This window comes from Lepidochelys kempii, chromosome 16 (genome assembly GCF_965140285.1).
Source record: "Lepidochelys kempii isolate rLepKem1 chromosome 16, rLepKem1.hap1, whole genome shotgun sequence".
Taxonomy (NCBI): Eukaryota; Metazoa; Chordata; order Testudines; family Cheloniidae; genus Lepidochelys; species Lepidochelys kempii.
The window spans coordinates 12354676-12367588 of NC_136395.1; the positions used below are offsets into that span (position 1 = coordinate 12354676).

The 12913-nt window shown below is 45.3% G+C and overlaps 1 protein-coding gene across 3 annotated transcripts in view; it reads left to right on the plus strand.

Moving 5' to 3' along the window:
* The window catches only part of PAPPA (pappalysin 1), a 228169-nt gene that overhangs the window by 35155 nt on the left and 180101 nt on the right, over positions 1-12913 (plus strand). For all 3 annotated transcript variants that reach the window (XM_073313934.2, XM_073313935.2, XM_073313938.1), the window contains one exon: positions 5398-6466. In XM_073313934.2, the coding sequence (XP_073170035.1) occupies positions 5398-6466 (1069 nt within the window). The remainder of the gene's footprint in view (positions 1-5397; positions 6467-12913) is intronic.

Sequence of the window (12913 nt, forward strand, 5' to 3'; positions counted from 1 at the left end):
TGGTGGGTTCAAAGTCAGCTCACCCCGCCCCAAAAAATGACACCACAAGCTCCCATCCCCCATTGCACAGTAAAGTGAGAAACCTGCTTTGAAGTAAAGATTTCAAACCTTAGCTAGTTCACCGGCTGGGTTGGTTACCAGGAAGCTGTTGTTAGAGACACAAGAAATAGTGCTGAAGTGATGGAAGGAGGCTTGGAGTTTGTTATTGATCATTTGAAAATGGATTATAGCAGTTTGCACAGGTTACTTTAGCTCCCTTCCTTGTGAACACTGCCCACTGAGAATGCTACTTATAACTTTGGCACGGAGAGCTTCTAGCTGTGTGTCCCAGCCTCTCTGTAGCCGTTCCTGATCACCATCTGCTGCAACCTCAGCATCTTGAGTTTGGTTACAGCAGCGCCTCATAGAATCATAGGGTTAGAAGGGACCCCCTGCTAAGATGCAGGATTTGTCTCTAAACCATCCAAGACAGAATGTTCCCCCAATGACCTTTCTTCCAAAAGTTCAGCAACCGGTGTCATATATTATATGCACAGTGCAAAATTCTCCCCTGTGCAAAGGGCCCACACAAAGATAATGCACCATTTCAGTCCCATACAGTCCCCTAAAACAAAGTGGGACTTAAGTGGTATACAGGCCTTGTTCATGGCCTCCTGCAAGGATCAGTTATGATTAGCAGAGGTATACTGTAGCAATCATGGGTAAGGCTTCAAACATCATGAGTTTGGCTTAAAAAATTGTGAGATTTAAAAAAAAATAGACTTCTGGTTATTTTTATTTGCTTGCTAGGTTTTGAGTCATTGGGGCTTACATTTTCAAGCTTTCATCTGCAAGCACAAGAGCTAAAACTTATTTTTTTCTTTGTAAATGAAAGCTGAGATTCTGACCTAATCCCCTAACCCCAAGAGCTGTGGCTCTGAGAAAGCAACAGATATCATGAGACTTGTGAGTTGGCAACACCGACAGTGCTCATCTCACCTAAAGTGCTATCCATCCCTAGCAACTCAAGGCAGGCAAAAATGAGGAAGAACGGCAATGTGAAAATTGTGCACTTTTTTCGGTGGCGGGAGGAGGGGCTTTGGTTTGATCTCACACCATTTCATGGCTGAGAAACTTTGCTTTTCAAGATGTGTTTGTCAAATTCCGGTATTGCACTGAATCATCTGCAGAATCATTGGCCTAATTTTCCTGTACTCTGCGGCCCCTTTACGCCGCTCTTGAAGTATAAAGGGACTTTAAAGTAGGTGAAAATCTACTGTAGCAGAGCAGTGGGAAGGGGCCTTAGTGGCTCTTTGTCCTGTATTTGTACAGTGCCTGGCACAGTGGGGTTGTGGTCCATGACAGGATCTCATAGGCACAACCACAGTACAAATAATTAATAATAGTAACAATAAGAGTATAAATTATGTGAAAGTTGATCATGAGAACTACATTTATAAAATTTAAATTTCAGTCATTTTGCTCAAAAACAGGCTTGATTTTGGGGATGCAAAGGGGCACTTTTTGCTCAAAATGTTTTTAATGATTTCTAAGCGATAACTCACGCCGATGGACTCATTTTACAAAGTCAAAATAAACTGTGAAAACCTCTGATTTTGACGTTTTCCACATGTATGGAAATTATTTCACATGTCCCTATTCCAGAGCCCTTTCCTTTGTTGTTATTAGTGGGAGTGATAAATATTTATATTTTGATGGAGCTCATAGACCCCAATTGGGACTGGGGCCTCATTGTGTTGGGCATTGGACAAACACAGAAAAAGAGATTGTCCCCTACCTGAAAAGATGTATAAACCGAAGGGAAAAGCAGATGAAGGTAGGGGATGTGGATGTAACATACAAACAAATGGATATTGTGAAGGATTGGCACAGTTTTGTAAGTTACAGCTATTGTAGGGTTTTCCTCTCCTTTCCCCTCTTTTCCCTCTCCCTTAAAAATAAACAGCACACAAATATTCTATACATCCATAAAGCTAGTCTGTCTTGGAATGGAACAGGTCCACTCTAGCCTTGTAGCTGTGGTTGGATACCTGCGATGGTAAGTGCTTGAGAAAGGAATATTGCATGAGAGATATGGTCATTTGGGTTGACTGATTGGCCTTTGCCCTAAACCAGAGAACATAAGGAATCAGAATATTAAACTGTTCCATCTCAGCAGCATTCACACAGGCTGGTTCATTAGTGTCCCCATTGTCACTACTTATGTGTCCTCTGTTGGCTATAAATCTTGAATTGATAGCAGCTGTTTGAGGCAAACTCAAGCCACATTGCATCACATCAGAGTTCATTGCACAAAGGAAGAAGGAGGTTTGGTACATTTCTATAGTATTCCTGCAGCAGCTCCGTCTGTTTGAGGTCAGTTGCTAGCCCCATGCAGCACATAAGAACAAGAGGAAGAGGGCTTATCATGGTCATGAAGAGACCATTCTAACTTTCCTCTCAAATGTCCCTCATTTTGAGGGACCTCACTCGTCTGAGATCCAAAGTTGCTAGGATTTGATATCCTTGCACTTTAGTTAGTGAAAATTTTCTATTTCAGAAATAAAAACCAAGGCTACAGAAACAGATATTTACATTTTAAGATTTCTGTGTGAATGTTTTTTTGAGTGTCCCTGTGCCCCGGTTTTCAGTCTCGGCAGATATGGAGACGGTATTGTTATGTGCAACTTCTTAACTGTTCCTCTAGCAAACGCCCATAAAAGTCTGTATCTTACTATAGGAAAGGTGTGTCTTGCAGCTCTCTATCCCCCAGGTGTCCCTCCGGTCTGGGAGGGACTCTTTCCATACCAATACACACCTCAGGGCTCCCTCTATCCCACACTGGAGTGGGGGGGATGCATTCTGGACTTCTAGTCCCGAGAACCTCTTATGTGGATGAAACTTGTCTTTCCAGTGTTCCCATCATTCATTACAGTATTACTTACCCAACACCATTACATGGTACTTCCATTGGAAGTAACATTTCACTTAGCACATTAAAAGGAAGTGCAGAAGAGAGGGCACATCTGAAAATGAGTGTGTGTGTGTGTGTGTGTATATATACACACATGCATGCGCGCACACACACACACATATATATATAGTAAAGAAATAAAGCAAGCTGGGAGCCCTGACACCAAAACATCATTGGCAGCTTTGAATTTGATAGTATTCATTTCCTGGGTAAACATTCACCTTAGCCTGACTGGAAAATGTCATTTTTAAACCTACTTGTTTTCCTTCTCCCTTCTCTCTCCCTTCTCTCTCCCTCCCTCTCATGATCAGAAGTGGCAGTATAAGCTTGAAGCTGGTCTTGTAAAGGTTTTGAACTGAGTGTGCCCTACAGATGAATAAACACATTACCTTCCTAACCCTGGGATCTCTCTTCCAAAGGAAACAGGAAAAGGGGGAGCTTAGAGCCCCTGGCAAAATAACAGTGTGCAGAAAAAAGGCCTGTTTAAAAATTTTCAGACTTCCCATCAGAGGATTTTGGGGCTGGGGGGGAAAGGTGGGTGACAGAAGTGGGGGAAGGGAAAAAATACAGTGACTGCTCCCGTAACCTTTGCTCTGTTGATATTAGACAAGACCACACTGTTAATGAGTGATTGTTAACAGATGGCTGTTGAGCAACTTGTCCAGCTTCAGAAGCAAAAGACGTTGTCATTTGGTGGTGATGGTGCTGGGAGGGTTAGGGTGCAGAGGTGAGGTAGAGGGATATTTAGTCTTTTCACGGAGATAGAGCTGTCAAAGATTTATGATTTCAAGTCAGGTCTTTTGGTGGCAGAGGGTGGGAAAGAGATTGTTTTAATGCGTTAGGGCTAGAATGCCATTTAGTACAGAAGTCCTTACTTTTTTTTCAGTCAAGGTGTCTACTATTAAGAGCTGAGGGGAGGAAACCTGTATTCCTTTATCTTCCTCAATCCCTGTATCTGACACTGGGAAAGGACTTTCTCTAAGACGGGGTGGGATAGGGTTCTGAGGTGGCATTGGGCATACACTCTCGCAGGTGCTTGACTGGCCGGTTCTTGTTCACATGCTCATGGTCTAACTGATCACCATGAGTGGGGTTGGGAAAGAATTTTCTCCCAGGTCAGATCGGCAATGAGCTTGGTTGGTTTTTTTACACCTTCCTCTTCAATGTGTGGGTGCGGGCCACTTGCCAGGATTATCTGAGTCTATCTCACTGAGTGATTTCCCTGCCATTGTGGCGGCCTTGGGCACTGGTGCACCTCGGTCTCTCCTATTCTCTGCCTGTGGCAGAGTTGTGTCTCCTGTGGGTTGTATACTTGAGTCTTAGTTCTGTTGTTGGGTTTAGTGTGTGAGTGGCTGGCTGGGTGGTGTTGGTGGCATGTGACATACAGGAGGTCAAACTAGATAATCTGGTGGTCCCTTCTGTCCTTAAACTCTATGACTTTATCACTGTGACTATGGTCTCTAACCCCCAGAGTGCTCTCTCTCCCATTTTGGGAAGTGATTTTCTCCATACCTCTATTCCCCCCACCACCACCCCATTGCTCCCTGTAACCCTGGGTGGGGGACTGCTTCATTCCTCTAACTTCTAGAGCATGCTTTCTCTTTTCATTCCTTCCTCCCTTCCATTTCCCTTATATATTTAAATTGAGCTATTTGGACACACAATGAACCAGAGAGCGCTTTGCATGTAGGTGAGTAGAAGCATGGATATGTAGTGTATGAGAGAGATCATTAGTATCTGTTCTGTTATGGTGTAGTAAATGGATACACATCTTTGGATGTGTGGGGGATCTGGAATACAACTTGTTCATCAGATTCAATATAAGTGTGTGTATGTTTCTCTCACCAGTTCTCATTGGCTGGGATTTTAAAAGGAGCCTATGGAAGTTAGGCACCCAAATCAATCTCAGCAGGATTTGATCATTTAGCCCTTAGGTTCCTGTGGAAATCCCATCCATTTAGCATTTCTCCTGCTGTATTAAGATTGGATCTCATATTCATTTCTCCTGCTAAACTTTGCATACAGGTTGTTCCTCCTTTTTCAGGGGGAGAATGGACCCGGGGTGGGGGAGGCAAAGAGGGAGAGAGAATTAGCAATCAAGGACATTTCATAAGACTCTACTTGGTTTAAACCAGTGAGGTTAAATTTATGGCTCAAATGAAGTTAATGAGACTACACAGAACAGCTCTCCACTGCTTTGAAATTGCAAAACAGTTCTGGTCTTTGGCCAGGGAATGGGGGTCCCATTCACACTGCATGCCTCTGGCAGTCCTTGACCTTTGATGCTAAGTTCTCTTGTATGGCCACGCGGCCACCAGATGGTTTAACACCACTGGTCTACGCCAACCCTCTTAATACCTCTATATTTTTAATGACAAAGTAAATACATTAAATAATCTGTTGTCACCCTTATTTATTCCTATTTCTTTTTTGGGGGCCCATAGGATTATATGACAAATGTTCTTACACCTCCCGTGACCGAGGATGGGTCCTGGGGATTAACACCGTCAGTGACCAGGGGAATAGAGACCCCCGCTATTTCTTCTCGCTGAAGACGGACCGTGCTCGCAAGGTCACCACCATTGCTACTCATCGCAGCTATCTTCCCAACCAGTGGGTGCATCTGGCTGCCACATACGATGGGCACTTGATGAAACTCTATGTGAACGGAGCCCAGGTGGCCACGAGTGGGGAGCAAGTGGGCAGCATCTTCAGCCTTCTGACCTTGAAGTGTAAAGTGCTCATGATTGGAGGAAATGCCCTGAATCAGAACTATCGGGGTTACATAGAACACTTCAATCTCTGGAGGACAGCCCGGTCCCAGAAGGAGATCTTGTTTGACATGGGCCAGGTGGTTCATGAACTAGACACCCCTCTACCTCAGCTAGTTCTTCAGGAGAGTTTACTGAATGTGAAAAACACCTGGTCTCCCATGAAGGATGGCAGCAGTCCTCAGATCGAATTCAACTATCACCATGGCTACTTGTTGGATACCAGTCTGGACCCTCCTCTTTGTGGGCAGACAGTCTGCGACAATGTGGAGGTGATCACCAGCTACAACAAGCTTTCCCGCTTCCGCCGCAATAAGGTGGTGCGCTACCGGGTGATGAACCTCTATGACGACACATATCAGAACCCCACCGTCAGCCGGCAGCAGATTGAGTTCCAGCACCAGCAGCTGAATGAGGCCTTCAGCCGCTACAACATCACCTGGGAGCTGGAAGTGCTGGACGTGAAGAACTCATCCCTCCGCCACCGCCTCATCCTAGCCAACTGCGACATCAGCAAGATTGGAGACGAGAACTGTGACCCCGAGTGCAACCACACGCTGACTGGGTACGATGGAGGGGACTGCCGGCACGTACGTCATGCCCTGTTCCACAAGAAGAAGCAGAACGGCGTGTGTGACATGGATTGTAACTATGAGAGGTACAACTTTGATGGTGGGGAATGCTGTAACCCGGAGATAACTGATGTAACCAAGACATGTTTTGAACCAGATTCTCCTTACAGGTAGGCAACTTCTTAAACAAATGAGGTATTTATAATAATACCTGTGAACATCAAACTAATGGCAGTCCTGCCAGCTGTCCATTCCTCCATATTTATTGCTTCTCTTGTATTTTTTCTTTCCTTTGTGTGTGTGTTTGTGTGTGTGTGTAATTGGCGCACACTTAACCTGTCTCAGCACAAGTCCTCAGACCTGCCTTGCCACTGAATCCAAATTTACCCTCTCACCACCGAAGATCAGATTGTCAAAGATTCAGACGGCCAACTCAGGGAAATCCACAAGCTGTAGGTTATCAGCTGTAGGTTAGAGTGCTGAATAGCTGATTTTAGCCACAAGCTCTCAGAGTGTGGGAGTCAAAACCATAGGAAGGTCGCATTTGGTGAGGCTCTGAGTTGAGAGCGATTAAATACTTTTAGGCAGACTTCAGTTTACTGAGACTTCTTTAAAGGATAGACAGTTTATTCAGGGCCCTTTAATGTTATGTCAACGCAGCTTTTTTTGTGCACGCATAGGGAGGGAATGTCATTCTGCAGTTACAGAGAGGAGAGGTCTGAGTATGGGGGCAGGGGATGGATCACTGGATGATTACCTGTTCTTTTCATTCGCTCTGAAGCATCTGGCATTGGCCACTGTCGGAAGACAGGATACTAGGCTAGATGGACTTTTGGTCTGACCCAGTTTGGCCATTCTTATGAGTATCAGGACTTCTAGCTTCTGTATGAGCTCTGTGTCTTTGAGCAAGTAACTTAACTGTCTCAGTTTACACAACTGAAAAACGGGGAAAGTATCCCTTCTCTTCCTGACAGGGGAGCTGTGTGGGCTAATTACATAACATTTATAAAATAGTCTGAGGTCTTTGGATGAAAGGGTCTACGTGTCTACATAAATGCAATTTTTTATTTTGTATCAGGGTGTCAATCTCAAATCACTTGCACTGGTTTGACACCAGTTTAACTCCAGTGACTTTAGTGGAGTTGCTCCTGATTTACACCAGCATATGTGAGAGTAGAATCAGACCCTTGTATATTCAAAAAAACCCTCACCCTATGGTTTAAAGTCATTATGGTCTATCTTAAACCTACATTAAATAGAAGGTAAGGGTGAAATTCTGTCCTTCACACACTGTGGCTTAGTGTTGCAGCTTATAGGGTTATGGGAGGGGGGAAGGAAGGGGGAGAACCACACAGCACTCAGAACACCCTGTGTTACCAGCCACCACAGAGCAGATTAAGAAGGAAAATGTCAGCTGTGAGAGAATTCCCTACATTGTGTTGGTTCAAGCCATCTCCTTAACATTTTGAGCAGAGAGAAGTTTTAAAGGACACTTTCAGCTCAGTTTGGGCTCCAAATTTACGAAACATCTGAGAAATGCTTCTTCGATTTTGTTTATATAAATCCAATGTATCTCTTCAAAAATAAACAAATCAATATTCCTTTGCAGCTCAGCTCAAACACTACATCCTTGTGATAGTGCAGGAGAGTCAGACAGTGAAATGGATTAAATACCAATTACAAAAAAAAGGAAACTGACCAATCTACTTTCATTGTCCAGTCAGAGAAAAATGCAACTAAGCAAACACCATCAGTAGAGAAATGTAAATTGGATTTTTTTTAAATCTGCAGTTTTCATAACCCATGGTTTTAGTAATAATATAGCTAAGATAATTTTTTAAAATGTGATTTTTAATCTGACAGTGCCCTTTTAACATTTTTACTGTATCCAACATCACAAACGTGCACAAACCTTTTAAATTCAACCTAATAAGAAAAGCCTAACTCAGTTTCTTCATCTGTAAAATAGGGATAAAGATACTTAACTCTTTTGTAAATTGCTTTGAGATCAACTAATGCAAAGTACTATATAAAAGCTGGGTATTATTATTATTTATTATTTAATTTAAAATCACATGACCATATTTAAGACTGTTCCTTAACATTCAGAAACTTTCAGGGCCAAATTTTCCAAACTGCATGCCCAAAGTTGTGCACAAAAAATGTACATGTAGAAGTTCAAGTAAGTCAAATGTCATTTGCAAAATATGCAGTTCCATGGACAAAACAGGCATTTCTACACACTGTTTTTTCATGTGCAGCTGTTTATTCTTCTTCGGGTACCTCTGTGCACTGTTATTTGTGGATTTGGTGCCCCCGGCATCGTGCTCACGGAACATCTACCAAAGCCGTGGCCTTTGCAGTTGTATGAGCGCCCCCTAGTGACTTCGGGGTCCCAGTGTATTTAAGAGAGTGCAGCCCCAACTGCCCAAGGTCCTTCTCCACAGCGATAAGCACTGGGAACTTCTTTGTGTTGGATCTTCTTAGCAGATGCATATAGCCCCCCACAATTAATAAACATGATTGTTTAGCTTAGATCATCAAAAAGAGAGAAAACATAATGTGACCTCAGCACCGCCTTGAGGTTGCAACACTCTCATTGAAGGCCAGCAGTGCGGCTAAGAAGGTCTTTGAGAAACCTCACCTGTGTAAATGTCTATCCCGAATCTAATGTGAAAGTTGGATGTGTCCAGGAAAGGCTCACACCTCATCTCAGCGCTCCATCTGTTGGGCATTCTCACTCTGACTGCATCAAAACCAACTATTAGGGGCTACAGGCATCCTTGATCACTAAGACTCTTGTAGTACAGGCCTCGGGCATCAGGGGTTCAGGCTAACAATACAATCGGCAATAAGCCACCTGGCACTGAAGCCCTTATCAATGGAATGGGTAAAGCCTCCACCCCCTTGGTACTTGGCCTTGGTGCTTCCTTTCAGAAAGGTTCCATCACCACTGCTCCAAAGTCAGAGATTCAGTCAGCACTGACCCCACCCATTCTGCACCCATGCCAACCACGTCTGGCAGCATGTATGGCGTTGCTGAGTCCTCAGGCCCTCTGCTGGAGGCCTCAGCACCTGTTGCTGAGAACATCTCTTTGTCCGCTACACGCTCTGCTCTGACTCCTGTCAAAGCTCAACGTCACATAAGATGCTGAGGAAAGGGAAACAGAACTCTGACTCCTCCGAGGGCTCCCGGGAGAAAAGGAAATGGTGCCAGTCACATGATGATTCCTCGGCAGTGTGTCAAGAGGAGCTTCTCAGCTTCTTAGTCTTCCTCAGCACCATAGGGCTCCACATTTCACTGATTTATATTCCCTACCCAACCTCAACATCACCTATACTGGACAGTCCGGTGCCATATAGCATTCTAGCATCCCCAGCAGAGGCACCAACTTCCCTAGATCGCGGGGGGTGCTTGGCCTCCATTCCACCCCAAGCCCTGCCCCCACTCCACCCCTTCCCCCAAGTCTCCACCCCTGCCCCGCCTCTTTCTGCCCCCATTCTGCCCCCCATCCTGCCTATTCCTGTCCAGCCCCTTCCCACCTCATTCCGCCCCTCCCCCGCCTCTTCCTGCCCCTATTCCTTCCCCTGTCCTCCAGCACTTCCTCCTGCATGCCACTGAACAGCTCCTTTCCGTCCCCCCTGGGAGGAGACTGAGCAGGCTCCTTTCACTCTTCTAGCTAAGGGATATTCCGTGATTGGTCCTCTCAGACTTGATGCATTTATTCCATGGCCCCTTAGAATTGTTATGTCCCATGTTACAAGAAGTGCTGAGGGTGGTAATACAAATAATAATAGTAATAGACATTGCTCGGCCTGAACCAACAGGGCTGCCGTGGCACTGGCCTCCAACTCTGCTACAGGTTCCTTGGGATCTCCTTCTGGCACAATTGGCAGGGTCCTCGAGTCCTTCAACACTGCCCTTTCAGTCACTGGCCCTGCTGCAGCCATCAGGTCACTGGTGCCAATTCCAGCACTAGTGTTGTCACTGGCTCCCCCTCCTTCCCTTCTGGCACTCATAGGTGTCGTCTCTGAGTTACCGGGGGTACTCGACCCCCGCTTCGCCCCAAGCCCATACCCCCACACTGCCTTGCCTCTTCCCATCCCCACTCTGCCCCATTCCATCCCCTCCCCTGAGCGCACGCCATCTTTGCGCCTTCCCTCACTCCTCCTCTCCCAGCACATCCTGCATACCGCTAAACAGCTGATCTGCGGCGGGTGGGAGGCGCTGGCAAGGATGGGGAGGAGTTGATCCGCTGGGCTGCCAGTGGGTGCTGAGCACCCGCTATGTTTTTTCTGCAGGTGCTCCAGCCCTGGAGCACCCACAGAGTTGGCATCTATCTACAGACTTCTCCACCAAAGAGCCAACACGCCACAGCACCTGCAGATAGCAGTGGAGACAGTGACAGAGGACTTCTTCAGGATGATGTCAACGTACAAATGGGGGATGTCCCAAGGGATGGCATATCACCAGATGACAATACTGATCCCTTAGTTGTGTACCCTCTGAACAAGTTTCATCAATTCCAGGAGCTGCTGACCAGAATAGCTTATACGCTACAACTGGACGCTGGTGCCATACCAACTGAAGCATCTGCCCTTCTCTTTGATGTTCTGCAAGGGAAACCAAAGGATAGGATATCATTACCCCTACACAGGGGTTTGATTGACCCAGCCAAGGAAATCTGCCTGACACAGTCTTCTCCAGCAGTTTCACGGCAAGGGGACAGGATGTTCCCAGTCATCTACCCACTCTGCCCATAGAGACAGGAAAGGTGTACTTGATCAGAAGACATATTTCTCTGATCTTTGGACATGCACAGCATCCGTTATCAGGCAGTGATGGCATACTACCAGTTTGACTTCTGGGAAACCATAACTCTTATCCTTCACCAAAGGATCTGGCTGCTGAATAAAAATCAGAGTACATCACCCAGGGATCCTAGTTTTCTGTGATAAAAAAACCAAAGTTCTCCAATTAAAAAAAATAAAAATCCATGTTTTTCCACGATTAAAATGAAACACTGAACGTTAGTTTCCCTAGCCACAATATATAGTGGTATCAGTTGAACACAATGCTTTCTTGATACAGTAGAACCCCATTTATCTGAGCCTCCATTATCCAGCTTTCTGTATTAACTGAACCACCAGTTTCTTGGGGCTCACAGAACTCCACTGCTGTCCACGCCAGGCAGCTGGTGGTTTGGTTAATACTGAGAGCAGGATAATGGAGGCTCAAATAAACAGGGTTTTACTGTATATATATTTTTTTCACAAGATGTCAAAATGAAAGATTCTCTGTACAAATGCAAATTCTGTGGTTTTTTCCATGTTTTCCCATGGCAAACGGATTTCTAGAATCCCTGTACATCATGCCCTGCATGTGGCATATGGTGCATCAGAGTCTTGTGCTAATACAATGGCCACCAGAATCACTGTTTTGCAGGTACTCATAGCTTTGCCCATCAGACCTCACTGCAGAGTCTCATGGACAGATGAAAATCTTCCCCTTGATGGCAAAAGTCTTTTCAGTGAAAAGACAGGTGAAACTCAAAGCCACCAGAGCAACTGCAAGCTCTCTTGGACTCTCACACTTCACTGCCATTCAAGGTGGAAAGCCATGATGTGCAACTGATACCACAGACCTGGCTTGTCAGCGTCCATTCATACTTATGCATAGTACTGAAAGTGTCAGCAGACCTCCCGTTCTGCCAAACAGCAAAGAAAGACAAGAATGAACCATCCAAGGTCTGTAAACCAGCCTGCTTCATCAGCCTGGAGGTTGCAGGTTTAATATCACAGTCAAGAGTCAGGTTCCAGTGTTCGGCAATCCTACCCTTCATCTACTGCCTCCTCCATCTTTCCCTCTCGAGACCATATTGTGCAGTCTATAAAACTTGATGTGAATCACATCAGATTGCTGTATAATACAGTAGATTGCAGCTACTCTATAGAGTTCCTTTCCATTGGACTACCTCCCTATTCTCCATCTTACCCCTCCTCAGGGACGCTGCTCACACCACAACTTTATAGGGAGAAGTCAACTAATTCTTGGCAAAGGGCTCCATAGAGGAAGTCCCTCAAAACCTGAAGGGAAGGGGCTTCTACTCAAGTTACTTCCTGACTCCCAAAACAGGACACAGCCTCTGCCCAGCCCTAAACTAAGGGGACTGAACAGGCACCTCAAAGTCTTCAGGTTTGGGACACTTTCCTTGTGGAGCATAACTCCCCACATATCCCAAGGAGACTGGTATGCAACTCTTGACCTCAAAGATCATTACGCTGTCACAGGGATCAGGCAGTCACCCAAAAATATCTGTGATTTCACCTACAGAATCAGCATCTAAAATGCAGAATTCTTCCCCATTGGCTTATCATCCATTAGGGTGTTTATAAAATGTCATGTGTTTCTGTATCTGATGGCTGATGTTTATAGGTGCACTATTGAATGCGACTGTGGGCAGCACCTCCCTACTAGAGGAGTGATTCTTCCATACATGCAAGACCTGCGGGCTCTGAAACAACGTTCATACGTAAGGGTCTGCTTGACCTTGCTAAGGAAATCTTCCTAGCACAGTCTACTTCACCAGTAGTTGCACTTATGGCTTCTTCCACAT